Source organism: Falco naumanni, chromosome 17 (assembly GCF_017639655.2).
Source record: "Falco naumanni isolate bFalNau1 chromosome 17, bFalNau1.pat, whole genome shotgun sequence".
In the NCBI taxonomy this organism is placed as follows: domain Eukaryota; kingdom Metazoa; phylum Chordata; class Aves; order Falconiformes; family Falconidae; genus Falco; species Falco naumanni.
In genome coordinates, this window is record NC_054070.1 from 7,344,831 (window position 1) to 7,371,924 (window position 27,094).

The 27,094-nt window shown below is 54.7% G+C and overlaps 2 protein-coding genes and 1 long non-coding RNA gene across 11 annotated transcripts in view; 2 read left to right on the forward strand and 1 right to left on the reverse strand.

Annotated features, from left to right (window-relative positions):
* Positions 1-16,636, forward strand: part of SLC45A3 (solute carrier family 45 member 3) — a 30,851-nt gene extending 14,215 nt beyond the window's left edge. For all 3 annotated transcript variants that reach the window (XM_040616372.1, XM_040616373.1, XM_040616371.1), the window contains 4 exons: positions 4,795-5,222; positions 5,481-6,314; positions 7,841-8,106; positions 11,622-16,636. In XM_040616372.1, coding sequence (XP_040472306.1) covers positions 5,075-5,222; positions 5,481-6,314; positions 7,841-8,106; positions 11,622-12,077 — 1,704 coding nt within the window. In that variant the 5' untranslated portion in view covers positions 4,795-5,074 and the 3' untranslated portion in view covers positions 12,078-16,636. The remainder of the gene's footprint in view (positions 1-4,794; positions 5,223-5,480; positions 6,315-7,840; positions 8,107-11,621) is intronic.
* LOC121098433 lies at positions 5-11,815 on the reverse strand. Of its 3 annotated transcripts, none has more exons than XR_005831276.1 (3): positions 11,727-11,815; positions 1,821-3,091; positions 5-691 (listed from the first exon to the last, which is right to left on the reverse strand). It is a non-coding gene; the product is annotated as an uncharacterized LOC121098433 (long non-coding RNA). The 3 variants fall into 3 exon arrangements; XR_005831275.1 differs by lacking the exon at positions 11,727-11,815 and adding an exon at positions 7,835-7,923; XR_005831274.1 differs by lacking the exon at positions 11,727-11,815 and adding an exon at positions 7,376-7,828.
* A 2,731-nt stretch (positions 16,637-19,367) lies between the features above and the next one.
* Positions 19,368-26,313, forward strand: LOC121098608 (Krueppel-like factor 15). Of its 5 annotated transcripts, none has more exons than XM_040616822.1 (3): positions 19,368-19,428; positions 22,128-23,169; positions 25,919-26,313. In XM_040616822.1, exons 2-3 carry the CDS (start codon positions 22,235-22,237, stop codon positions 26,094-26,096), a joined length of 1,113 nt encoding a protein of 370 aa, XP_040472756.1. In that variant the 5' UTR covers positions 19,368-19,428; positions 22,128-22,234; the 3' UTR covers positions 26,097-26,313. The 5 variants fall into 5 exon arrangements, 4 of the variants coding, with proteins under 4 accessions (XP_040472756.1, XP_040472753.1, XP_040472755.1 ...); XM_040616819.1 differs by having other exon boundaries at positions 19,377-19,428; positions 21,064-23,169; XM_040616821.1 differs by lacking the exon at positions 19,368-19,428 and adding an exon at positions 19,489-21,207.
* The last annotated feature ends 781 nt before the right edge of the window (positions 26,314-27,094 follow it).

Here is a 27,094-nt window from a genome sequence, read left to right on the forward strand (position 1 = left end):
GCGGTTCAAAGTCTGTTCGCATGGGCACACAGCAACGCCTGCACCGGCTGATGGGAGGCGGGAGGTGGGTGCCTGCTGACGCTGGGGTTGCTTTCTGTAAAGGAGCCCGTGCATCTGACATCGCCCGTGAATTCAGCCCCGTTTCCACGTGCATGTCTGTGCCCTTGCTGGGGCACAGCTCAGACCAGGGGTTTCCTCATGCAGGGCCCTGCTGCGTCTCTGTGCCACAGTGAGCGCAGGAAGACGTTTGTCAACGCTTCTGCTGTGTGTGAACGAACTCTGAGTAGGGGAAACGTGTGAACTCAACCTGCTGGCCCGTTGCCTTTAGAGAAATGGCCCCTGAGAAGCCGCTTTCCCTGGTTCCATCCCTGCTCCTTCTCCTTGCTCCCTGCTGGTGCTGCTGGGGGAGTTGCACCCACGGAGGCAGCCTGCCTGGCTGCTCCCCGTTCTTCTGGGTGCTTGAGCAGGAGAGGGGAGAGAGGGCAGGAGACACCAGGGCTGCAGGAGGTGCCAGCCTTTCAGCTTTGGTTGCCGTTGCTGAAAAGGCTGCTCTGTGCAGGTGGGTGGCAGAGAGCCCTCTCCCCTCCGGTTGCCTTTGTCCGGCATCTGCTGCTTTGCTCCTGCCCCCAGGACCCGCCCTCCTACCTGGCTGCCAGGTGAACCAGCCTCTCCAAGTTGATCTGTTGTTTCTCTGCAGAGAAAGGAAAAATTTGGTTTGCAAGCTTAAAAGTAAAACAGAAACCCTGGGTTTCAAGATGCTTTACTTCTCCTTGGGGCGGGAGAGGAAGAGCAGAGGAAGAGCCTTAACGCTCAGCAGCAGATGATGTCCCCGTGGCATGACAGCTTGGTGAGCAGCTGTGAAAAAGCCCCACATGTGGCTCCCTCCTGCTGCTGTGTGCAGGAAAGCTTACACAGAGGGGCTGCTATGGCCCTTTTGGGGGGGTGGGTGTTATCCTTGCCAAGGCACTTGGCATTGTGCTCCATAGGGAAGGACAAATACTGTCCCTATGGTAGAAGTTTTGGGAAGCTGAGACCACAGGGCATGAGGTGCTTGCTTTCGTGCAGCTTTTTGGACCAGCCACCCCCCACCCCCTGCCAGACTGTGCAAGGTCTCCCCAGCACAAGATGCCAAATCCCACTGGGCTGGACAGGCTGTTGGGTGTGATGTGCAAATGCTGCTGTTACACCAAGATCTCCCAGTCAGGAGATGTTTCCCTGCCTCCTTCCACACCAGGACAAAGCTACAGAGCACCAGCACCAAACCAGTCCTCCTGCATAGTATGCCAGAGGAATTGTCCTGGGAGAGATTAGTGGTTTAAATGAAGTGTTTGGTTTTGCTGCTGGGGCTGTTATTTAGAGCCAGACTGTTACCTGCAAAGCTGCAGGGAACGTCTCATTATCTGTAAAACGAAAATAACAATTCCCTGTACTAAATCTCTCTCTGCTGCCTGTTTGTGAAGTGCCAGCGAGACCAGCGAGGGCAGGTAACAAATTTTAACGGCAGGGCAGTGCTTTGGGCAAAGTTCAGGTGTGAACCCAGCCCTGGAGTTTCCTTCGGAGCTGGAAGCACGGTGCAAACGGCAGCTTCCCAGGGCTGGTGCCTGCAGCGTGTGTTTGCTCAGCGCCTGATGCGAGGGGCTCAGGCGCAGGTGTGGTTGTGGAGCTAATATAATATAGTAACGTGGTGTTATCAGGAGGCAGGGAGGGCCCTGAAACCAAACCCGCTCGGTTCCACCTCTGCTTGCCTGCAAACTACTTAAGTAGCTTTTCCTGAATGCTGTGTGCCGCGCTGGGCTGGCTTTGGGGAGCGCAGGGATCACCTGTCACCGCTCAGCGCCGAGGAGGTGAGTCCCGGCTTCTGCCGTCCTTTCAGCCTGGCCTCCCAAACCCTCCTTTTCCATCCCTCTGCCTCTTCCTTACAGAACAACTTCTTCAGATGATTTTCCTAGTCTGCGCTGGTATTTCTTTCCAGCTAAGCCAATCCGTCTCTCTGTATCCCGTGAACAAAACAAAGTCATTGATGGGTGTTGGGACAAAATGCCATTTAAACAGAAAAGGGTTCAGAATCGGTTGCAACTCTGCGTATAACTTGGTTGCTGTTGTCAGCTTCTCATCTCTGGCTGTATGTGAGTATTGCTTCTGGGTATGCTGGGTTTTATTTTTTTGTTAAAGCCCTCTGAGGGTGTGGAGAGGGGAAGAGACGGGTCTTTTCTTAGCCATTGACGAGAAATTCAGCCCCTCTGCCTCAAAACTGAAACTGTCAGGCAGCGGGGGAGACGGACAGATTCCTGCTTCCTCCCCAGGGCTAGAGGTGACGCTGCAGTAAAAGGGAAGAAACCCATTTTTATTTCTCTGTGCGTGTGAGACATCTTTTACTTAACGCTTGGGGTTTACCTTGGGCTAAGCCCCCCTCTGCAAGCCTTCCAGACCCTGGACTACAGCAGGCAGTGGACATTAAGCTAGACCTGGAAAGGAGATGTAAACGGATGGTGGCTCGGTTCATTTTGGTTTGTGAGTCTGCTTCCTCCAGCGAATAGCACCGAGGCTTGCGCTGCTGGAGCTGCAGGGCTGCAGCTTAAATTCCTATCCCAAGGCTGTCAGCCAGCTGGGCACCCATCACAAACGAACAAGGCTGAGACATCCTGTGTCTAGCCCACATCTGAGAAAGGTGGTTGCTGCCCCCAATCGCTTCCTTGCAGATAGAAGGCATCTGAAGCAACACGGAGCCTATCTGGGGTCTCCAAGCGTTCCTTTGAAGTCTTGTCGTGCGATTAAAGGAAAGCTGCTGCTGTTCCCCTCTGCCGTTAGCTTGCTGTTTGACCTTGGGCAAGTTATTTAAATGTTCACGGTTATTAAAAGGAGGTATCTTTTGTGACAGTCGAGGTCTAAGCAAGTGTGGAGGGGGAAAGTGAGGGATCCTGGAAGGAAAATAGTATTTATTGTGCGTAATTGGCAGCCCGACAACTCCTCAGCTCAGGAGTGGTGTGTTTCCTCTGCAGCGGCGAGAGGAGAGCGCGATGCTTGCATCTTTGTAAAAACCTCATGGCCACGCTTCCAGCTTCACCCAGTCATCTCTGTGTGAGTTATTTGGCTGATGGCAAAGAGGGGAAGAAAGAGAAAAGTGAGAAAGCAGGAAACTGCCCCAACTGTACCTGTTTACTAACACTTGCGCCGTGATGGAGGTCCAATAAATGCGCGCTCTGTGGAGTTAGGGAACGCTAATTTGCAGCACGTTTGGTGATAACCTGGAGATTTCCCGCTGCCCAGTGCAGCTGTGGCAGAGCTGTGGCCCGGGGCACTGCAGGTTCAGCAGCCCCTCCTGCACACCCTCTGAGCACCCTGCTCAGCCCCCTGACCAGCCGCCCTGCCAGGTCCCACCCGCTCTGCCAGGCATGGCAAAGGCGAGTGTTGGCGGGGACGTGCCCTGTAGGAGCCTTTTCCTCTCCGCTGCAATGGAGGCAAAGAATTTAGTGGGCTGCAAAACTGGATTTTCTCCTCGTTTCTTCAGATGGGTTCCCTCTCTGCAGCTAAGGAAGGGAAACGATGCACCAGCCGGCTGCTCTGGCGTGCGGGGTGCAGGCAGGCAGTTACGGGGGGAAACTCCTCCTGTGTGTCTCACGTTCTGTTCGGTCCCCTTCATCCAAAGACCCCAAAGCACTTGGGGCTGCACTGTGGTGGGACAGGAGGCAGAAGCGTCTCTGCAAACTGGGAACATGCTGCACAGTCCAGAAATGGGTCATAAGCTGAAGGACATTCAGGCTGATGGGACCCATTGTGCCTTGTTGCCACAGGGCAACTCGATCAGGGCTCATTTAGGGTGAGAAGTCGGAGCACATGAACCCTGAGAATTAGGCAGCAAGTTGTTTTACTCCTGAATTAATGTCTTGCTAACTCCTTCTACCTTTCCCAGAATAACTACAGACCATCTTTCTGAGATGCTTTTAGCAAAACAGCAGTTTGGTGGGCTAGATGCTGGCAACCTTGCAGGATTTCTTTTGTTCGTAGACTGACATAGTGGCAGGCTCATAACAGGTTACTAAGAAGCATCTGCTTACTCTTGCCTTAGCTGCTTAGTCCCTGTCCTGATCTGGTGGCCTCTCCCCTCTGAAGAAGGCTGGAGAGAGAGGGAGCATGTTACTGGGCAAATAAATGACTCAGACTAATGAGTAAGGTAATTGCCATTCACTGTTAGATGAGGCTAAAGTGGGTCAGGTTTGTTTGTGAAACTCCATGGAGGCACCATCTGTTCTCTGCGCCCCATCTCAGGGGCTGGAGGCAGGATTGGGGTGAAACTGCTTCCCTGGGAGCCTGCAGAGCAGCACGGGAGATGCCCCGGTCATTAGGAGCGGTGTGGGTCTCTAGAGATGACCCTGTGTGACTGCAGGCGAGTGCCTGCAGCCCTGATCCTCCAAGTGGGCTCTTAATTGATTTCACTGGGAGAGGGGACCCTCAGTCCTTTTGTCTCCCTGCTACAACTGCCCATCTATAAGATAAGGCCGGACAGGACACTGAGAGGTCATTAGACCTCCCTCAGCCCATAGGCAGGATTGGATTTTCCCAAACCATGTCTGACAGGTGCCTGTCTCACCTGTCACGAAACCTGGCACCGATGTAGTTTGCATCTTTTAACCCTGCCGCTCTCCCAGATGTCCCCTCTTCATCGTCCTGTGCCTGCAAGCCTGTCGGGAATGGGGAGACTCTCTTTCAGGGATGACATGTCTGCATGATACCTGGGTTTTGCCCTTTCCCCTGCCCTGGACCGCACTGTGCCTAACAAGCTCTCTCTTCTCTCAGACCACAGCACGTGAGCAGGAGGGGAAGCCTGGGGTGGGATTCCTGCCAGCCCACGGCCAGACCCAACAGTGCTGGGGCCACATCTTGCAATAAGAGGAAGAGGAAAAGACGGTTCATTCACCGTTGCTAAAAATGGGAGACAGCATCTGTCCAGCAGACCAGGAAGGGAAGCTCCAGACCTTGCCTGGGGGGCATCCCCGGGAGTGCCACAGCCGGAGCGACACAGCCCTGTGGCAGTGAGGGGTGTCGGGGCAGCGTGGCTCAGAGGACCTGGCTCACCATGCTCTTCCACAACCGCAAGACCCAGCTCCTGCTGGTCAACTCGCTGACGTTTGGCCTGGAGGTCTGCCTGGCAGCAGGGATAACCTACGTGCCTCCGCTGCTGCTGGAAGTGGGTGTGGAGGAGAAGTTCATGACCATGGTTTTGGGTAGGCAGTTCGTCCCTTGTCTTTGGGGTGCTTGTTTCCCCTTCGAGACTGGAGGGTGTGGGCTAATGAGGGCATGGAGGCTTGCCTCTGCGGGGTGGTTGCAAGGCTGCTGTTTGGTCAAGGGCAGCCTTGGAGGAGGGGGCTGTGACCCTGTGAAGCTTATTGAGGTCCTGAAGCATCCCAGGCTTTTTATACAGAGCATGCACACCAGTGTCCTCCAGATCTGTCCCCCTAACGCCACCTCTTTCTCTTTTCCAGGGATAGGACCTGTCCTTGGCTTGGTTTTTGTCCCACTGATTGGATCTGCCAGCGACCACTGGCACAGCAGCTATGGCCGAAGGCGGCCTTTCATCTGGATGCTTTGCCTGGGAGTCCTGCTGAGCCTCTTCGTCATCCCACATGCCAGCAGCCTGGCCAGCCTGTTTGCCCTCAACACTCGCCCGCTGGAGATTGCCTTCCTCATCCTGGGCATTGGGCTACTGGATTTCTGCGGCCAGGTCTGCTTCACGCCTCTGGAGGCCCTGCTCTCAGACCTCTTCCAGGAGCCAGACAACTGCCGCCAGGCCTTCTCCATGTACGCCTTCATGATCAGCTTGGGGGGCTGCATCGGCTACCTGCTCCCAGCCATTGACTGGGGCGGCAGCTTCCTGGCCCCGTACTTGGGAGGGCAGGAGACCTGCCTCTTCAGCCTCCTTGCCATCATCTTCCTCGGCTGTGTGCTGGCCACACTCTTTGTGTCGGAGGAGGCGGCCGCCCCGGCAGATGTTCTGGATGGCCCAGCGCTGAAGGACGCTCCCCCTAAGCCCTCGCCTCCCGCCTGCTGCTCTTGCCAGCTCTCCAGGAGCTCGTGTCTCCTGCAGGCCAGGCATACGATGCAGGCCCTGAGAAACCTCTGCACGCTGGTGCCGCGGCTTCACAGCCTCTACTGCCGCATCCCCAAGGTCATCCGGCGCCTGTTCGTGGCCGAGCTCTGCAGCTGGATGGCACTCATGACTTTCATGCTGTTCTACACAGACTTTGTTGGGGAAGGGCTGTACCACGGCATCCCCAGAGCCAAGCCGGGCACGGATGCCAGGCGCCACTATGATGAAGGTGAGAAGTGAACCAGCTACTCTGAGGCTGCAGCACGTGTTCCCTAGGACAGCAGCGTTTGGTGGAAGCTAGGAATGAGCTCAGCTCTGCTCGTAATGTGAAATAGTTACAGGAAAGTAGACTTTACAGATGGGTCAGGAAAAAGCATTCCCCCCCGGCTCCCAGAGCATTGCACAGTGGACCAAACAGGGAAGTTTTTTTGTCCTGTGAGTTACCCAGCAGAGAACTGGATCTGGCAGTGCAGCCCTGGCCTGGGGCTGAATTGTTAAGAGGCAGAACAATCCGGCAGGTTGTGCACTGAACAGGATGGATCCGGCTCTCTCTGTGGCTGCTGTTGCCAGCTCCTTTCACTGCTTTTCCCTCCTTTTTATGTGAGGGGTGATGGTGCTCCCCATCTCCTGGAGAGCAGGGGCTGGAAAACCAAGACATGCTCAGTGGCAGTGCGGTGGGCTTTGCTGCATCTTCCTTTCATGCTGCTGTGAGATTCCCATCTCACATCTGGATCTGGGGAGCCCTTGAGCCGCTTCCCCAGTTCTCACCCCTCTCTCCAATGCTTTCTGATAGCGCTCACCGCTGGAATCTGTAGCTGCTATGTCCACATCATGGGATGCTGCTCACTGTGACACGTTACCTGCCTACTGTTGTTGCCTGCTGTGGTGTGCCAGAGCCTTGACTCGCTGCCCAGCCCTTCTTTTGCTCTCCCTGATCTAAGTCTTTTATTGTCGGTGGCACCTTCCTGGCCCTCCTCCTCCAGCTGTATATCTTGCCCTCTGAGTTTTCCACTCACTGCCTCCGTGAGCTCTGCAGTACACTGCCTCTTTGTGCTGAGTGTCTGTTTAACTTAAAGGGAGCTTAATTATTACTTAACACTTGCACTGTATAGCTTCCAGGAGGTCAGGACTCCATTGTGCTAGCTGTCATAGAAACATGTGTTGAGTAATGATCCTTACTTCAAAGAGTTAATGCTTTTAATTCCCTGAAATCTGATAGATCTTTGCAAAGGGTAAGGTCTGGATTGCTACCGGATAGTGCAGTCATTTAGGGGGTGTTGTATACTTTACCTTGGCTTAAGCACAGTTCCTTGCTCCTTTTGTTCTGTTGCTGGTTTTGGCATCAGATAACAGCAGATCCTGGTTCATAAGCAGGTGACAGATCCTGCCTCAAGAGTAGGAAGGTGCAAACAATGGACAACGACTTCCAAAGAGAAGAATGGCATTGGGACTCCCATCTCCCATTGCCCCTCTGGTTAGACTGGGGTGCCCAGGAGCAAGCGTAGGAGATACTCGCTGCTGGTGGAGGGTGGGAGCTGCAGGCTGGCTGCTGCAGCCCTGCGATATGTTAGGTGATGCTGCTCTGCTTCCTGACCGAGCCGTGCGGTTCTTGGGGCTCTTTGCAGCTGTGCTGCACTCCGCAGGGGCTGTACTGAGCTGGGCACCCAAGGAGGGGGAAGGGGACCAAAGGTGTTTGGCTGTGTGACGCCTGGGGGTAGTCACCATGTGTCTGTCACCATCTCTGCTTACCTACAGGTGTCCGGATGGGTAGTTTGGGCCTCTTCCTGCAATGCATCACATCCATCTTCTTTTCGACAATCATGGACCGGATGGTGAAGCAGTTTGGGACGCGGGCGGTCTACCTGGCGAGCGTGGTGTTCTTCCCCGTGGCTGCCTTCGTCATGTGCCTTTCCCACAGCGTCATCGTTGTTACCATCTCAGCTGCTCTGACGGGCTTCACCTTCTCTGCACTCCAGATCCTGCCATACACACTGGCATCACTGTATCATCATGAAAAACAGGTAGGGATCCGCGCCAGGGGGCAACGTGCCAGGTAGCTGTGGGGACAGCTTGGCCAGCCTCTTTTGCCACTTGTAGCTGGTACAGTCAGTTCAGCCCATGGAAGAGAAACGTATGCCTGTGTGCAAAGGTTTTCCACATGTGCCTCTTCTCTCCAGGCTGTGTCTTCTCTGAAGATTCATCTGAAATGGAGGAGCTAAGAGAGTTTAGCGTCTCCTTCCTTAGGCATCCCCTGCTGGCAACAAGCATATTATGCAATTTTAAAAAGTGGGGAGGCAGTAAGATGGGAGAAATCAGCTAGGGTTGGTGTATCAAAAGGGGCGCCCTGTGATTCTCTGTGTTCTGCATACTTTTAGGGAACCTGGTGCAGGTTAGTTACACCTGTGTGCATTCTGCATCCAAGTCACATCTGTAGCGCTGCCAACCTGAGGTGCTAAAAGTCTCCAGAATTTTCAGCCATTAGAGGTCCTGCCTTCCAATTTTTGTCTGTAGCATGAAGATCAGTAAAATGAAAACCTGAGGTTCTTTCTATTCCCCTAGCTCCAAGAAAAATAAACATTGTGAAACTTTTGACACCAATACAAAAGCTAGTAATTGTGTCCCACAGATGTTATCCTTGTGGAGAAGTCCTAGGAGGTTCCTGAGTTGCACACTGGATTAATAGGAGTTTCTCTTGTGCTGCAAATGCCAAATTAATTTGTGGTTTGAGAGCAGCTCTTTCATCCCAATAGCAGGCGGTTCATGAAATAAGTAGGAGATTTACCACAGGCATCCAGATGTTCACATTGAACAAATACTTGTGACCAACCCACCCCAATTTGCATCAGGCACCCTGTCAAAATAGGGGTAGGAGGGAGTGTTCTGCTTTGCAAAAACTCAGCTTGGCTGGGATCTCCCATGGACATAAGATCAAGAGAATGAAAACCAAGCTCCACAGGCTGGGAATGTGAAGGCCACATGCCCAACTGTTTGTCAAAGGCTTGACAGGGAAGCGCTCATAGTACAACGAGGTGTGGGTGCAGCTGGGTTTGGCCTCTCTGTTGCCCTAACTTGAAAGTTCCTCCTTCCTTTACCAACTACTTTGCGGCAGGCTGCAGGGAGACCCCACAAGAAGTAGTCCCCAAAATGCCTTTTGTGGAAAGTTGTCCAGCGTCCCCATTTCTGTTCTGTCCTTTATTCTTATACTGTTGGAATCTGTCATCGGTTTTGTTTGCCTTCCCTCGTTCCTGCTTCCTCTCTTCCCTCTCTTTTTTTACTCCCCTCCCCCCCCCCCCCCCCCTTTAAACACTCCTCCTGAAGCAAATCAGCAGAAGGGGCATCCAGAGTGGCTGTTGCTTCCACCCTGTGCGGGATCGTTGGCGAAAGCCTGCAAGGCCACCTCAGCTGGAGCTCCTTGCTGTGCACAGGCTGTGTAAGTCACTCTGCTCTCCTGCATGTCCTCTCATCTTCGCATGGCTGCTAAACCTCGTCTGGAACAGGAGGAAAAGCTCTGCATGTTCTAACAGCGCTTGAAAGCTCGGTAGAGGTGAGATGCATGGTGAGCACTCACACCTTCTGCAGGAGGTTGGGGAGAGCTGGGTTCCTTGCTCCCACCGCTCCCCATCAGCTGTAGAGGCAGATGAAGCTCTTGGTTGAGGCACTGGTGGCTCCTGTGGTTGTGTCCTGTGTTACAAGGGGTGGTTTTAAAGCCCAAGTTCTCACCAAGGTCATGCCTGTGAGTATCTAAGTCGTTTTCTCTAGATCTAAATTCTCTGCACTGGTATTTTTAGACGCTCCAGCCAGGACTCGTGTATCTCTGAAGTCCTAGCCGGCATCAGCATAGAAACGAAGCAATTGTGGCGTGAGCCTTTAGGGCAGCTCAGCAGGGTTCTGGAAGTGTCAGTGTCAAGTGCAAAGGGCTGGAGCTGCGGGGGACATCCTAGTCTGGCTCACGCTGTGCCCTTTCTGTGCTGGGTTTGAGTTGCTTTGCAGCCTGATGGCAGTAGGAGGCACGTGGGAGGATTTTGAAGCTCCGCGCAAGGTGAGCGACGGTCATGGGTTGATGAATTTAAGCATAAATTCATGAGCCCAGGCAGAACTGAGGAGCTGAGGGTGTAGCGAGCAGCTCAGCAGAGCCCAGGTAAAGCTTTTGGAAGAGGACTGCTGTTCAGTGAAATTGTTCTCGTCTGGTTTCTCTTCTCAGATTGAATCTGAAACTGTTTCTGCTACAGATCTGCAGCCATGGCCTGGGGCGGCATGAAGGGAGACAGGCTGGTGCTGACACACACCGGGGCAGGGCTGGGTGTAACTGGGTGGGTGCCAGGGCTGCGGGAAGCATTGGGATGGCCTGCAAGAGAGCTGGAGTGCCCACACGCTCCTGATCCGTGTCCAGGTCCCACCTGCAAAAGGAAGTTCAGGCAAGCCCCTCTGAGCCCTGCGGGGGGGTACGGTGCTCTCCAACAGGTGCTGTTTTTTCCTTTTTCTTTTCTTTCTTTGTTCAGTCTCATGCAGATAATGGATTAACGTGTCCTTCGTTATCTGCTGTACCCCATGCAGACCAGCGGTTGTGCATAATTGCAAGTGCCCTGGAGTTTTAAAGCTGGAGCTCTGCAGCATTTTTGCTGTCTGCACGTGACTGCCCATTATTTGTTGGTGTTACCTGGAGAGCTTTTTGATCCAAATAACTCTGTGAATACTGCTTGAGTGAGCCATGCCCCAGAGATCTCACAGCTTGAGCAGAGCGAGGCTAAAAAACGTGAGAAGAAAAAGATTCTTGTTCTTGCCCCCCACCTTTTCTAGCCTGAGTGAGGAGGCGCAGGTCTGGCAGATGAAGCAGCTCAGCTGAGGTCATGCATGCACGGTCTGTTGCAGAGCTGAGAACAGAGCTTTTTCCTGAGTTCCCAGCGCTGTGCCATCTCGGCTGGTGTTGGAAATGTCCCACGTGCTAAGAAGTGGCTGTGCACCCAGGGCTCTGAACTGTTCGCCTGCCCGTTGGAGGGTTTGGGTTTCCCAGTCAACCGTTTTATAAACGCTCCCGTTTGCACCGGAGGGGACGGTCTGGCTTTGTGATAGCTCCAAGGTGGGCTCTGGCCCTTTGCTCCTGGCCTGCAAGTGTGCGCCAGCGGCTGTCGGGGTGGGATGAGCTGTAGCTGGTGCCCAGATTCCCGTGGCACCCAGTGAGGAGGTGACAACCCAGGGCTCAGCACAGAGCCTGGGCTGACTTTGGGGTGCAGCACTCTGCTGAGCCCCAGAGCTTCAGCACAGCAAAGGCACCACTTGGCCAGATTCCCCCCGTGAGTCAGGGTTGCTTTGAACCCCACGCCAGTTGGGAAAAGCCAGGCTGGCTCCTGGAGCCCATCTCACATGGGCCAGGCTCTCTGCAGGCGCTCCCCACCTCCAACAGCCTGACCCAGTGCACACAAAGCACAGAGTGGTTTTGCTCTCTTGCACAAAAAATGGGGCCCCCCCTGCCCCCCGCCTCACTTGCTGGGCTCCACCCTGCCGACTCATTCCTCACGTGCCCTTCTGCTTTCCCCAGGTATTTTTGCATAAATACAAGAGCAAAGAGGAGGGAGATGCAGCTCGACTGGACAAGAAATCAGCCTTCTCCAAAGGTCTCCTTTCCAGCCAGAAGCTGCCTTACCAGAACGGACACGCTGGGAGCCTCTTCTCTTCTTCCTCCTCTTCCTCCTGCCCTCCAGCTGCCAGCTCGGCTCTGTGCGTCAGCTCCTCCTGCGACGTCTCGCTTATGATGATGGTGGGAGAACCGGACTCGGTGGCTCCCGGCCGAGGGATCTGCTTGGACCTGGCTATTTTGGACAGTGCTTTCCTCCTCTCTCAGGTTGTCCCCTCCCTCTTCATGGGGTCCATTGTCCAGTTTACACAGTCAGTGACTGCCTACATGGTGTCAGCTGCCGGCTTTGGCCTGATCGCCATTTACTTTGCAACCAAAGTTGTCTTTGATAAGAGTGACATGGTGAAGTATTCGGTGTGATGTAGAAAGCGCCGGGGCGGCGCGCGGGTGCCTGCACGTGGCCATACGAGGTGTATGTGTGTGTTCACGTGGCCACCACGGGAAGCCTCGTGTGGCACCTGCTCTCCCCATGCCATAGCCCCGGGGGGGGGGTAGTTCTGGGGCTGGGGGCAGGAGAGATGCAGCAGGGCTAATCTCAGGTGTAAATATGAGGCCATCGGGGCATTGTGCTTCGGGCCATCAGTGCTTTCCAAAGGTGCCTTGATCAGAAGAAAGCACTGCACAGCCAGCACCAAAGGGGTTATACAGGGGAGAGACAGGAAAGGACTTTTCCTTTAATAACGGGTCGTGTTTGTGAGCAGGAGAGGCGGTGGTATGGGAAGGGGGGGAGGGAATCATTGGCTCTCCTGTTTTCCAGTTCTAGCTGTATCCTATTCCCCCGCTTGTAGTTTTACTCAACTTCTTGAGCAATACTTCTGCAAATAGGACACTGGGAGGAGTTTTCTTTGGAAAAAAAGATGGGTGGCTAAGGTTTGGCCGTGGAGCAAAGGGGGTGCGTATGTGTGCACACACGCTTCCGTCCTTCCCCACCTCTGTTGTGACTGGGAGAAACCATTTAGGAGAAAACTTACTATGTCTTGTTTTGGAAAAACAAGTAACGTTTCATTAGGACCAGTTCCAAAAAGTGACTTACCTTTTACCTATGTACCAAGTTGCATCAGAGGGAAAAGACTTCTTAACTTTTTTTTTTTTTTTAATGATTGTTTTTAGCTTTCTTCACACAGTTCTCAGTAGCTCTGACCTCTCACTCCCCAGTGCTCAGAACTGCTGCCTGCCTTGTCCCCTAACAGATCTGTGCCTCTTCCACACCTGGCCACTAAAAGATGCTGCCATATCACAAGGAAAATCTGCTCTCAGGAGGTTTTATGTCCTGTGGCAGCAAAGTAGACCAGAAGGGGTTTGCTGCAAGGCTGCCTGGGAGCAAGCGTGCCAGTCCAGAGGGGCTGGGGGAGTTGCTTCTCCGCTGATGAGTAGCTGGACTCGGCAGCAGTCACTGCTGGCGTAGGTGCCTGGAGTTGGTCGCTGGCTGCGTCTGTTTTCCCTCAGGAACGTGTCCCCAAAGCAGCCTTCGAGGCCAGACTCCTCTTCCCAGACAGAGGCTGCCAGCTGTGCTTGCCGGCTGGCAGGAGCGCACCTTGCAGGGAGCGCAGCCCCCCGCCCAGCACCGTGGCAGAGTTAACACCTTGCCAGCATGCCCAGGGAGGCTCCTAAAGCAGCATCGTTAACAGGAGGTGGGTGGGATGAAATGTGCCTGCAGCCGCTCTGGCAGCTGCTTCAGAGCAGGGTGAGCTTAGTTCTTGGGGGCTGGACAAACGGAGCAGGACAGAAACTCTTGATGCTGTTTACGCCTGTGATTTGCTGATCCAGATTACATATTTACTATGTTAGACTTGTTTGGGCTTTTTGAAATTTGTTTGATTTCTAGACAGGAATCGAGATACTGTTACTACTGAGGCACAACATAAACACTGTTAGAGTAAGGCAAAGTGCCTCTTGCTCCCGTAGCACTGGGACCAAATGCTTCCGGATGGTTCCGTCTGTTGAGCTCCCAGGTGTGAGTCATCTCCCACGAGCAGATCGTGTCCCCTTCTGGCCAGTCCCATTCCCCATAGGACTGGACCAGCTGGAATAATTCTGCTGGTGGCAGATTTCTGCCACTCGACTACTCATACACTACTCATAGTCTAGGGTCCTGGCCCGCAGTCACCACGTAGACTCCAAACTGCCTACGGAGCGTGGAGGAAGGCATGAATTGGTCCTTTGGAGGCCAGGCTGTGAGTATGCAGCTGTTCAACGGTCCTTAACTGTGGCTGCTCTAAACAAAGTGTTTGTGACTAATTTTTCTGCGGAGGTGTGTGGGCAGTGAGAGGCGCTGGTGAGGTTCGGCTGAAGGGCAAAATGTTGCTATTTTTGCAAGATCTTGTCAGACTATTCCTTGGCGTGGAAGCAAGGTTACTCCCCTGCTGTCTGCAGACGAGTCCTGAGAGGGCTTCGAAGTTTTTTAAACATTTCTTTCCCGTAAAGGGTCCCTGTTTTTGTGTTATTTCTTCTCAAATTATATGCCTACCAGCCTCCTTTTCCCACAATAAGGTTTGTGTGCTGAAATGCAGCTGTTTTGGGGATGAATTTGGCAGCTGCTTAACCACCTACGGAAACAGTTTTTCATCTGTACTTCCTACCCTGGTCTCTGTCCTCTTCATGCTTCAGGAGGATGCCTTTGAGGCAACATGTTCTTGCCAAAGGTGGGGTGTTTCTTGGATGAATGCTCCCAGTGGTCAGTAACCTCTGCCTCAAAATTTTTCATGGGTCCCTACCTGAGTGCTGAAAAATCCTTTATTTTTATTTTGTTCTGATGTAAAATGTGGGGAACCTTCACAGGTGGAGGCTGCTGTGCTGTTAAGTGCTTTTGATAATTGAGCCATTTTGTTTAAGTGCCTAAAGAGTACTTCCACACCAAACTTCAGGTGTACGGGTTTGAGGATAAAGGTCTTGGATACTTCATTACAGACATCCAAGAGATAAAACGGTGGGCTGGACAGGGAGGCAGCCTTCTTTTATAATGTTCTTCAGTTTGGAACGTGAAAGAACAAGATGTTGCAGCTCTTGATCCATAACTTGTGTCTGTCTCTCAAGAGGAGAACACTTCAGCCTGCCAGATACCTCGGCTGACCTGCCCTCCACGTGCTGAGGTGGCTTTGGTGCAGCTGCGCTGGTGGACACACCGAGGTTTGGGCTCACGGCACATGTAGCCTGTGTCTTGGCTGAGCTGGACAGGTTAGTATTAGTGTGGGGAGGGTCTCAGACCTGTCCTTCACTGAGAGACCAAGCGTGCCTTTGGCCCCCCTGTTCTCCCATCCCCTTTGTGGTGCCAGGTCACGGACTTGTCACCCGGATCTCCTCCGCAAATCTGGTGTCTGCTTCTGGAGTGTGGGCTCTGATCTCACTGGTCCTAGGAGAAGGCAGGCTGGGGTTTTCCAGTTTTCTCATAGATCAGATATGCTTCCAGGGAGGTGCCTGCTTTTCCTTAATTTATGTTCAGAAAAGACAGCTGAGTGACCGAACTTGTGGCTCAGCAGCTGGCTGCTCTTGCTCTTTGCCGCCGTGTCCCTGATGGGTGCCCATCATCTTGCTTTGACCTGACCTGTGCCCGGGCTGATGGCGGAGCTCGTTTCTCTGGAGCTGGCTGATCCAGCTGGAGGGACACGATCCAGCCTGAACCAGGGGCTCCTCACCCAGTTGTCCTCTGGCTGCACTGCTTTTGCTTTAGCCAGTTCAGCAAGTATGAGAAGGGCTACTTGATTATCCAAGAGACTCATTTCTCCCCTACCCCTGGCAACCTTCTTCCCATTTCTCCATCTGGAGTGAAACCTTGCAAATTCAGTAATTGCTCCTTCCCTTCTTACCCTCCTGTTCCATCAGGAGATTCGGGCTGTTTGCCCTGGATGGGTGGTGGGCAGCTGGGGGGCAAGGGGAGCAGCTTTCTGCGTGAGAGTTCAGTGGGGAGGAAAGACAAGGCAGCAGCCTCAGAGGAGAACGGAGAGAGATCAGGGTAAGGGATCAGGAGGAGAGGGGGTTCCAGGGAAACCTGAGTTTTGTAGCTGTGTGAAGGACCAGTATGGGACACTGGCTGGAACTGGGCTGGCTGTGCCCCGGACACTGGCCTTTGGCACTATGCTGGTGCCCTGGCAGTGGGTGAGAGCATCCCCCTGGTTACAGCCTCGCCCTGTCCATAAAGCACTTCATAACCCTTCGTGCTTGTAACCTCACGCCAGCGCGATGCCAGCCCGTCACACGAGCTGGCTGCACAGACTGAGCTCAGGTCTGGAGTTGGGGGGTCAGCAGCTGCCTCCCCCACACCCACAAGGGCCCTCTCCGTGTGCTCTGTTGTTACCAAAGGCCTTTCTTCCTAGTCCAGGCTCTCGCTGGGGCTGACAGGAGAGGCATTTTCCAGAGCATCTGTTGAGAAACTCCTTTCTTGGTGAGATTTGTCCTTTCCGCCTAACCCAGCGTGCTGCTGCTAAGAGCGGCTTCTCTGTGTCGGGGTCACGTACAGACCAGCAAGGGACACAGGCGCGTTCTAGTAAAGGTAAGCGCATCCCTTACATGTTGTCACTGACAGAACCTGTGTGAACATCGAAATCTCCCCAGGACTTGATGATGCTGTACAAATCACAGGTTGCGGTACGAGCTCCTCGGAGGCGGTTACCGTGAGCTTTTCTGTTTCAGGTAGTAGGTGCACTTCTACGTTCTGCTCACGGGTGAAGCATGCTGTGCCTCTCCTTTCCTTCTGGGAGGGGAGAGCAGAGGGGGGGAGGGGAAAATGTCTTTAATGTGAGACTTGTGAATCTCAAGGTTAGGGAAGGATGGATGGATGCTGTTTTTCCTTTTGAGATCATATACTGTCTGCCAGATGTTCATGTTTTATTTATTCAGTAGAGTAAATATTTTGTATAAAATGTAAGAGGAAGGCTATTATAAATTTTTATGAAAAGGAGGAAATAAAAGGTGTTTAAATGGGACAGCTCTGTGTGTCGCTAAACCGATGGCATTGCAGGGAGCGCCGCCAGGTGGCGCCACGAGCGCTGCGGTGAGGGGCGGGGCCGGGGCGGGGGCGGGGCCGGGGGACGCTCGGTGTAGGGCTCCTCCCGCCGGTCACCGAGTATCCCGCTGGTCACCGGGCCCGGTAACCCAGCGCTGGGCCCAGTAACCCAGCACCGGGCCCAATCACGGAGCATCCTGCTGGTAACTGGGCCCAGTAACCGAGCATCCTGCTGGTAGCCGAGCATCCTGCCACTAACTGGGCCCAGTAACCGAGCATCCTGCTGGTAACCGAGCATCCTGCCACTAACTGGGCCCAGTAACCGAGCATCCTGCTGGTAACCAAGCATCCTGCCACTAACTGGGCCCAGTAACCGAGCATCCTGCTGGTAACCGAGCATCCTGCCACTAACTGGGCCCAGTAACCGAGCATCCTGCTGGTAACCGAGCATCCTGCCACTAACTGGGCCCAGTAACCGAGCATCCTGCTGGTAACCGAGCATCCTGCCACTAACTGGGCCCAGTAACCGAGCATCCTGCTGGTAACCAAGCATCCTGCCACTAACTGGGCCCAGTAACCGAGCATCCTGCTGGTAACCGAGCATCCTGCCACTAACTGGGCCTGGTAACGGAGCATCCCGCTGGTAACCAAGCATCCTGCTGGTAACTGGGCCCAGTAACCGAGCATCCCGCTGATAACTGAACATCCCACCAGTCACCAGGCCCAGTAACCCAGCACTGGGCCCAGTCATGGAGCATTCTGCTGGTAACTGGCCTGGTAACCGAGCATCCTGCTGATAACCAAGCATCCTGCTGGTAACTGGGCCCAGTAACTGAGCAACCCACTGGTCAGTGGGCCCCATAACTGAGCACTGTGCTCATGGACCGAGCATCCTGCTGGTAACCAAGCACCAGAGCTGTGGACATAGCATCCCACCGGTAACCGAGCATTCCACCAACCCGCTTCCCTGCCTCTTTCCCCACTGAGCAGGCGGGCAGGTAGGTGCGGAGCCGCCTGCTGTTACCTGTGGCAGCGCTTCAACGCGTTGTGCGTGGAGCTCGGGCGTGAACATCCCCCTCACTCCGCTAGGTGCTGTGCGAGCCTCGGGAAAACGTGCTCCCTGCTCCAATCCCCAGTATTTCTGTGCCACGGTGTAAATCAAAGCCGGTTGTGTGTGAGCCCTGCGGTGTGGCGGTAGGTACAACCCGAGGGGTTGGAGGAGCTGAGCTGGTCCCTACAAGGGATTTAAGTATTATCAGCACTTACAAAGGCTGCGAAGCGGAGGCATGGGATAAGTGACACCCAGCGCACAGCAGCGAGTCGGGGCAATGGCAATGGGGGGCCCTTTCCAAATGACCACTCATCTTCATTGCTGGGGTGGCTTTGTTTTGTTTTGTTTCTGTTTTTCAAATGTGAAGCCTTACTGCAGGTTTTGTTCAGGCTCAAAGTCTCATGCTTCTTACCAAGCGGAGAAACGCTGCGCTGCCCTGTGCTTATGAGGTAGGTAACAGAAATTCCCTCGTTTTGCAGAGGCGCTGCTTGCCTGGGAATGTGCTCCTGCTTGGAAAGATTCAATCCCAACCCCCCGTCGCCATCAAACCCTACCAGTGGTCCTAGGTAAAGGCGCTTCCCCCCTCTGGTCGGTGTTTGCCACGGGCTGGGGCACCCCGCTGTCATTGTTGTGACTCTGGTGCTTTTGCCCGTCGCAGCCGCATGCCCCTCGTGATGCCACGAGGAACACCGTGTGTTCCCAAGTGACCCCGCGATGCCACGAGGAACACCGTGTGTTCCTGAGTGACCCTGCAATGCCACGAGGAACACCGTGCGTTCCCGAGTGACCCCGTGATGCCACGAGGAACACCACGCGTTCCTGAGTGACCCTGCCAGCCTGGAACGCTGCTTGCTGCTGGCACAGGATCGGTCCCCAGCAGCCTGTGAGCCACCCCTTGGTGTGGTTCTGTGGGGCTCAGCCTCCGTGTCAGAGGGGACCCCAAGGCCACCCTCAGCCCGGTCCCTCGGGAAGCCACCAGCTGCCTGCAAAGCCACGGCAAGGACAGGTGGCCTGGTACAGCTCCTGGTCACCGCAGCCGCCCCCAGCGCCACTGCCCTGCCAGGACTATTCCTTCGGTGATGGAAAAGCAATGGAAAAGACGGGTCCAAACCGTGCCAGCAGCGAGCATCGCCGCTGCCTGCTGGGGCTCGACGCTTTTCTCCTGAAACCTTGGAGACATCTGGGATCGCTTCCTGCTTCCCGCTTCCCACTTCCCGGCCGATGGACGGGGCGAGGAAACGATGGCGAGCGGCGGCAGCGGCCGGGGCATCTCCTGGGGGACCAGCCCCAGCACCCCGGGACAGCCCGAATCCCGGCGGCCCGGGCAGGACCCGCACGGGGGGGGGTTCAGGACTGGGCTGCCCGCTCAGCCCGGGGCCGTGCCGTGCCGATCCGGGCCGCCCGCTCAGCCCGGTGCCGTGCCGGGTGCTGGCCGCACACTCAGCCCGGTGCCGTGCCGTGCCGGACTGGGCTGACCCGGGCCGTGCCGCGCCGATCCGTGCCACCCGCTCAGCCCGGTGCCGGGCCGGGCCGATCTGTGCCGCGCCGGGCACTGGCCGCCCGCTCAGCCCGGTGCCGTGCCGTGCCGTGCCGTGCCGTGCCGTGCCGGGCGCTGGCCGCCAATGGGGCCGGCGGCCGGAGCCGAGCCCTCGGCGGGGCGGGGCGGGCCGGGAGCCGCCCCCGCGCTGCGGGAGCCCGGGGCCAGCATGGAGCGCAGCCGGGTAAGGGGGCGCGGGGGGCGCGGGGGGTGCGGGGGCTCCGCTCGGCGGCTCGGCCCGGGGGGCTGCCCCAGCCCCGGAGTGGCTCGGTGGGGCGAGCCCGGCCTGGCCCGGGGGGCTTCATCCCTTTTCCCTCCCTCCCCGGGGATGAAGCCAGCCGCCCAGCCAGGCTCGGTGCCCTCGGCCCCCGGGGGTCCCAGCCTGCTGCTGGCTCGGTGCCCCGCGCGGGTCTGGGGGCAGCAGTTGGTGCAGGCTGTGCTCACACCACCTTGTCCTTGGCCGGGGCGAAGCGCGGGGCATCCCTTCATCCCCCGGGACCCATGTGGCACATGGCGCCGGCGGTGTCCGGCTTCTCGAGCGCGGTGGTGGCCCAAAGGGCTTTGGCAGCCCAGGTTTTGCACGGACGCTGTGCGTGTAATTCAGGGCCCTGAGGAGGTTACAGGAGTTTGCTCGTGGCGTTCAGTCACGAGAGGAGAGTTGGAACCCTCGGCTGCATTCCCAGCTCTTGCTTGCTGGCTGACCTTGGGCAAATTACTTTTTCTCCATGCGCTCAAGCTGCGCACATGCTGATTTCATACAGTAATTCAGTGCTCTTGGGGATCTGAAAAACTATAGGAATAGAAATGCAAAGTGAACCTTGAAAACGACATTGACCTTGTCTTGTAGCCTGCTTCACTGAAGGCCAAAGTCAGGTCTCTATTTTCTTGCAGTAGCTTATCTGGGATGATAGTGCTGCTGACGTGCATTTTGCAAAAATTCCAAGTTACAAGGTGCTGACACCTGTAACGGGGATCTGTGAAGTCTGTCGGTAACCGAGCCTGCCACCAGCTCACGCGTTTCTCCTTATCATTGCTCTGCGAGGTAGCATGTTACTATTGCCCCCACTTTGATGGGAAACCGAGGACCAGAGCACGCCAGCAACTACCCCAGGATTGCACGAGAAGTTTGCAGTGGAGCAGACCTGATCCGACCTCCTCAGTCCTGCTCAGATCTCCTTAGTCCCAAGCCAGCAGCTCAACCACCGGACCTTCTTGCCCTCTGGTTGCGCTTTTCTTCCTATTGTTAGTTCAACAAAACTGCTCACTCTGAGTTTGCAAGACACATACTAAATAAGGCTCCCGAGCTAAGGAGTTTATAGTTTAATTAAGTTGTCTTGGGGGCATACTGAAGGGATGGAGACTTCCTGAGCTGCTCTACAAGGAAACCTTGTTGGAAAATCCGGTATTAAGACTTTGTGGAAGAGGTAAACAGAATTGTTTGGTAGCCAGAGGGGGAAGGCTTTTCAAGAGTCAGAGAAGCAGAGATCAGAAGGAGATCATAAAACTGGTGTGGAGGAAGGAGTGGAACTGAGTGCTGCCTTGAAGGTGATGGTTCAGAGCACGCACTTGTCTTGTGATGAGAACTTGAAGCCTGAAGGTTGAGGTTGGCCCAAACGCCTTCCTCACCTCACGTGTGAGCTGTGATTGTCTCTGCTCATCGGGACTTGGTGCAGAGCCATGCCGGAGATGGGCCGTGGGACTCCGAGCAGTGTGGCTTCTTGCTCTTGGCAGATTTTGAACGATGTGGGGATTAATTCTTCTTAAGGGGAAGAGCCTTTATATCACATCCAGGCTGCTGCTCAGTAATTCCCTTTCCTAGCTCTCAGGACCCTGAGGAGTAACAAGGACTGGCTCGACTGGTTTGCAGCTCCGCAGAGATCTCATGGACTCACTCTGGAAAAGGTTCTTAAGGGACTTTGGCATGGGTTTTCTTTCTCTTGGAAACTCACTTTCTGCATTACATGTAAGAAGATCCTGCATTCTTGGGTGGTTTAGGTGCTGCAGGAGCAGGATGTAGTCCCCAAGCTGCCTCCTGGCGGGGGCAGGGACGGTGCATGGCAGCTCGGTGGGTGCTGGGGCTCCGTGCTCACGGCCCCGTGACCCGCAGGGTTTGACGTGTTGAATCGTGGGGAGCCCAGCCACCTTCTGGAGACCTCCCAGGTCTAACCTGGAGGTACTGCGATCTGTTTTGAAATGTGGGGGGGGGTGTCCTCAAGGGCCCTGTGAGCTGACCCCAGACAGGCTGTCTGCGATGCTCTCTGGAGGTGTGACGGAGCTGGGGCAGACCTGCCTGAACTGGCTCTAAACTCGCTGGTTCAGGCACCCATCACCAGTGTAACCACTGGTGAACGCTCGCCGGAGCCCCGAGCAGTTTGGCAGCCGGCACTCTCATCCCTGTCTCGTTATCTGTTCCCAAACTCGTTAGCTTTAATCCAGCCATGATAGATCTGCGTCAGGGTGTGGTTGTTACCAACATTTGCAGCGTGGGGAAACCAGCACCCTCGCAGGGATCTCAATTAACTCCTAGTTGTAAGCCACAAGTCATCCTCTCTGCCATAGCAGCACATACCTGCCCTCTGGCGTAGGTGGAAGACGGATGAAGTGTTTCACTGTGTATTTTTACCTTAATAAAACTCCCCAGAGAAGTTTGCTTCTGGGGGGAATCTAGCTCTTTGCCGCCTGTTGGCATCCTGCGTAGGAAAATGGTGAGCATGTGTTTCTTGAGCAACAGACTCTTTAAAAACAAAGGCCACCGACTAGTTTTGATGTTTTCTTTCTAATGCACAGTCCATTTTATTCAAAGGTTGAGGTTTTCTTCTTTGTTTGTTGTTTGGTTGGGGTTTTTTTCGATTTGGAAATAACCTTGGTGGTGTTCCCTTGCAGATGAATGAAGACTTCCCCAGCCTCAGGAGCCCCCGCTGAGCTCTTGCGGAGGCTTCTGATCTGGCCAAGCCAGGAGCTGTGTGTGGGTAGAGTACGTGAGTCAACAAATGGTCTCTGTGAGTTGCCAGGAGCTGCTGCCCTCCTTGACCAGCTCTTCCCTGCTAGAAAATTTTGCCAGTGCTCTGCATCGCAGCATGCCACCATCCCTTCTGCCAGGGCACGGCAGCGAGAGGGTGTCCGGCCACCTAGAAGGCTCTGGCCACCTCCTTGCAGGCACCACTAGCCACTCTGCAGGCACCCCGCTCCCCCCAGCCGGTGCAAAGGGGGAAGACACAAAACCCCAAGCTGCTGTCTGCGAGGCTCACCTCAGGCTGCCTGATTTCTGTACCAGCCTCTCCCAGGACTTCATTCCCACCCTGGAGGAGATTGAGGAGTTCCTAAGGGAGAAGGCTGAGTTCCTCAAAGAAGAAGCAAGTGAGCTTCACCCAGGTGGAGGGAAGGTCGGCATCAACTCTGAGATCAGCTTAGGTAGCTCTGGGGGACAGCCTGTCTCTGGTGTTGCTCAAGAAGATGTCTCAAACGCTGCTCAGCCTGGAGGGACAACGGATGGTAGTGACCAGGCAGTAGCTTCTGGGAGCATTCCTGTTGTCCTCCAGATCCAGCCTCTCCAGGTGGACAGTGGCATCCCGCTAGCGCAGAGTGCTACAGGTGGTGTGAGGGTGGCCCAGCTGGTTATCAGCTTGCAGGGCCAAAACCTGTCCCTCCTCCCTCAGGTCCAGCCCCCTGTAACCATCATGGACCAAAAGTATGTCAAAATCGCCCCCCTGCCAGTCACCATGAGGCCAGGGGCACCGGGGGATGTGCAAGAGGTGGAGGCAAACCCCAAGCATCACAAAGCCCCCCCTTCCCTCGTCCGCATCCACAAGTGCTCGCACCCGGGCTGCGGCAAGATGTACACCAAGAGTTCCCACCTCAAGGCTCACTTTCGTCGGCACACCGGTGAGAAACCCTACACTTGTGCTTGGCCCAACTGCGGCTGGCGGTAAGTGGGAGCCGCGGGACCGTGCGGGTGGGTGTCCCCGCCAAAGGCCTGCCGTTGCTTGCAGGAGAGCTCTTGGCTGGTGGAAAGCCAGGATAAAATCACGAGTTTTCTTTCCCGAGTGAGTTATAGATGAGAGCTGGAAGGAGGCTGAGAGGAGTAGAGTTTGTGGAGCGCTTTGGGGAGTTTTCACTCAGCCCAAAAGTGCTGAAAACCTCCAGCTGGGGGAGGCATAGCTGACACCCACCCCCTTGAACACCCCAAATCCCCCCTGAACTGGATGCCTAAACACCCCCTAGAATACAGCTTTACCAAATGATGTTGGTTATTTATATTACAACAGCGTTGGTTATTTAAATTTAAATTACAACAATTTTGCAAACTTTCTCTTGTCTAGTTCAGGACAATTTCTGCAGTTGGGCTACAAAAAAAGGCTTTTCCCATTAATATTTGTCCCAGGAAAGAAGAGTTTCAGTGCTTCCTCAGGAGCCAGTGCATATTCTGTGTTTCTTTAGCAACCCTTTGCTTTCTCTTGCTGTTTGCCTGCCCTGGCTGCTTACATCCCTCAGACACCTGTGCGCCTGTAGCGTATCTCCATGCTGCATTTACTTTTGTTTGCTCTGCACATGACGATGGTTGTCATTTTCTTTCATCTGTGTTCTCTAAATTAACCCTGCTTTATAATCTTGCTGCACTTCTCTGATTATTTTTCTGCTGTGGTGTTCTCTTCCTGGCACTGCGTACCTGTCCCGGCGGGGCAGGATGCTCGGTACAGCCTTTGGCAAGAAGGGCTAATAGTCCTCGGGTCCTGTGTATCACTTTTCATCAGCAGATCTCAAAGCATATCACAAAGCAAACTGGTGCTGGCAGCCCTGAGCTTTCCTGGTTCCTTGTGCAATGCTTTGGCATACACGGCTGCCTTGTTTCCCCGGATGGTGTGTTATGGCTTCTGTCTCAGGCTGGTGAAAGTCTGGAATGTATGAGACTAGATCTGAATGTTGGGACTTCTTCTTGCCAAGCTGCCGTCCCTTTGCCGTCAGCAATTGTCCTTCCATTTCACTCACAACCGCAGTACATGTTGGCAGCTGTTGGCTCCTTTTCCGGTACCAACCAGTACTGCTGAATCCTCCCGGACCTGACGCTCAAAGCCTGGGGATTGAGGAAGGGGACAATGGCAACCACACAATCAACACTTTTCCCTCTGGAAAGGAGGAAAGGGATGGTGCTAGCCTGTACAATAGCATCCTGCAGGCTGTCCACTGAGTCACTGTGCTCTGCTCCGCTTGCTGCCCTGCCCTCCATCTCCATGGGAGCAGTTCTGCTGTCGAGTGATGTACTCAGCCATGGCTGGGGTTCTCCGAGCCTTCCTCCCTTTTCTAGATGTGGCCCTAACTGTAATAACATCATTTCTCCTGGCCCCGCTTTCTGTGAGGAGCTGAAACCTTGGAACTTGCTTCTTACAGTAAAGCTGGAAATAAAGTCAGCAGTTTGCATGGAAGAGCTGAGGATGGCCTTGGGACGCGTTTTGTTTTTGCGGAGCCTTTTGTGAGCAGCCGCAGTATTTACCGTACCAGGTGTGAGCTGGAAATCCTATCGCTGGGAGTCTGGGGTTACAGCTGAAGCTCCTTGCTTTGTGCTTCTTTGCGTGGGCATGTTTCAGCCAGATGGAAAAACCCTTCCGTCCTAATACTCCTGCCATCTGTGTTGGCTCCTTAGAGGCAGAACAGGAGTAAATCCTGTCCAGCCCCCCTCTCCAGCACTCCCCCGACACTCAACATGCAAAGCGTGCTGAAGTCACACCAGCTCCCAGGCTTTCTTGAGACCTTTGAGGTGGCACTCATAAAACAGCTGCAGACCAGCTTGCTGCAGCTGCCCCCAGGTCTGGATCTGTGCGTGCCAGGAAGGGCGCAGGAGAATTAACCATGGGGACATGCATGTGGTTAAAGGGACTTCCCAGGCTGATCTGCTCCAGGTGTGGAAATTACACAGACAAGCAGTCTGAGCTCTGGGTACTCCTGTGGTCCTTGTTGCTGCATCCTCAGAACAGCAGTCAGCTTGCTTTGGCACGGAAACCTCTGCTTCTGCGCTCCAGGCTGGGTGCATTTTCTTTTCCTCCCTTGTGCTTGGTATTTAAACCAGCTCCTCTCTCCCCAGCTCCCAGCCCAGCCCAGGCTGACAGTGAAAACTCACTGCCATTCTGAGAAACAAGGGAATGCTCGGAGTCTGCAGGGAGAACCCATGCTCTCCGAGGAACATCGAGCCTTCTCTCAACAGCGATGCTCTTTTTGGCTTGGTGAGGGAATTACAGTAAAGCCTTTCTACCCAGGCTCCTGAATGGTGACCTCCAGTTGCTGCCAGCCTGGGCTGATGCCCCAAAAAGCCATTTCTCTCAGCATCTGGCTTTGGGGCTGTCAGCTTCCGAAAGGTTTCAGCAAGTCTGAAACAACTGAAGGAAGTAGGTGGACAAGTGTCCCTTAAGAGCAGTGGAAAGAAATGAAGATCTCAGTGAATTATTTTCCTCTTTCCTATCTTTCCGTCACTCCTTGGAGGGGTTTCTTTCTTTCTGTTCCTCCAGCAGGAGCCTGGGGTGCCTCACTGGTAGGTGGGATGCAGCAGAGCAGAAGTGACCTGTCTAGGGTCACTCAAGAGGCTGTGGCAGAGCCAGACCTCAGCCTCCCACGTGCCAGGGTCCTCGTTCCCTGTCCTGTCTAGCAGCAAAGGCTGGATCCACCATGCTTCCCTTCTCCTGCAGGTTTTCCCGCTCAGATGAGCTCTCCCGACACAAGCGCTCCCACTCCGGTGTCAAGCCGTACCAGTGTGCCGCTTGCGAGAAGAAGTTTGCCCGCAGTGACCATTTAGCCAAACACGTGAAGATCCACCGAGGCCAGCCGTACAGCCAGCGGACGCTTCATGGCGGCAGCAGAAGTTAAATCTTGCTGCTCATCCTTGTGAGGCTGAGTCCAGGAGCCCTGAAGCCAAGCAAACAATGCAAAACCCACTACACTAACGAAGAGAGGGAAATGACCCTAATGAATTATAGGAGGTCCGGTGTTATGCCTCTCTCTGTCCGAGGATGTCACATATTCACAGCCTGTTTCTGGTACCACTGTTCCTCTCTTAAATACACGTGACGGAAACACAAGATAATTCAGGGTGAGCGTGTGTGTGTGTAGGGAAGTGGGGCTGGGGGAGAGGACAGATTTACAAGGTGCTTGTGCACAGCTCATAGGTGTCACCCGCCTGCAGCAGCATGACAGGCAGCATGTGGCTCCCAGCTGGCTGTCCCCACCGTGGGGCATCCCTTAGGCAGCTGCGAGTCACACCGGCATCCCAAGGCTCTGCATCGGCAGCGTTCCAGAGATGGGCAGGGAGGGTTCGTTCTGGACTCACACAGAAATCCATACGATGAGCTCATCTGGCAGGGTGGCATCCAGGCAGAACCGGGGGTGGATGGGGGGGGTGTTTGTGTCATGCAGCACCTGTGGGGGCCTGAAGGCAGACGTTGGGGACGGCTTTTCTGCTGCGGTTGAGGTGGTGGTTGTTGTCCTTAACTCTGCTTTTCTGTGTTGGTGGTTTTTCACCCGGCTGGCACCGGGTGCGCTGGCGTCCTTGGGGATGTGACATTGCGGCTGCAGTTTGAGGGGGGTGGGAAGTGCGTCTGTTTGGCTCGCTCAGTGGTGCGTGTTGAAAGGCCACCAGGAGACACGTAAGTAGCAGCAGCAAACTCCGTGTTTACATGCTGGCATGAAAAAGCAGCGTTATGGAGAGACACCAGTGCGTATGGAGCCGGAGGGGAGCAGCACGCTCCGGTCAGGGGGAGCAGTGCAGCTCACAGGTTGCTGACGTCCTTTTTGTATTTGACTTCTGGTTAATTAAAGGCCAACTGCTTGCTCCTGTGCCAACTTCCCCAGCCTTTGCAAACATCTGG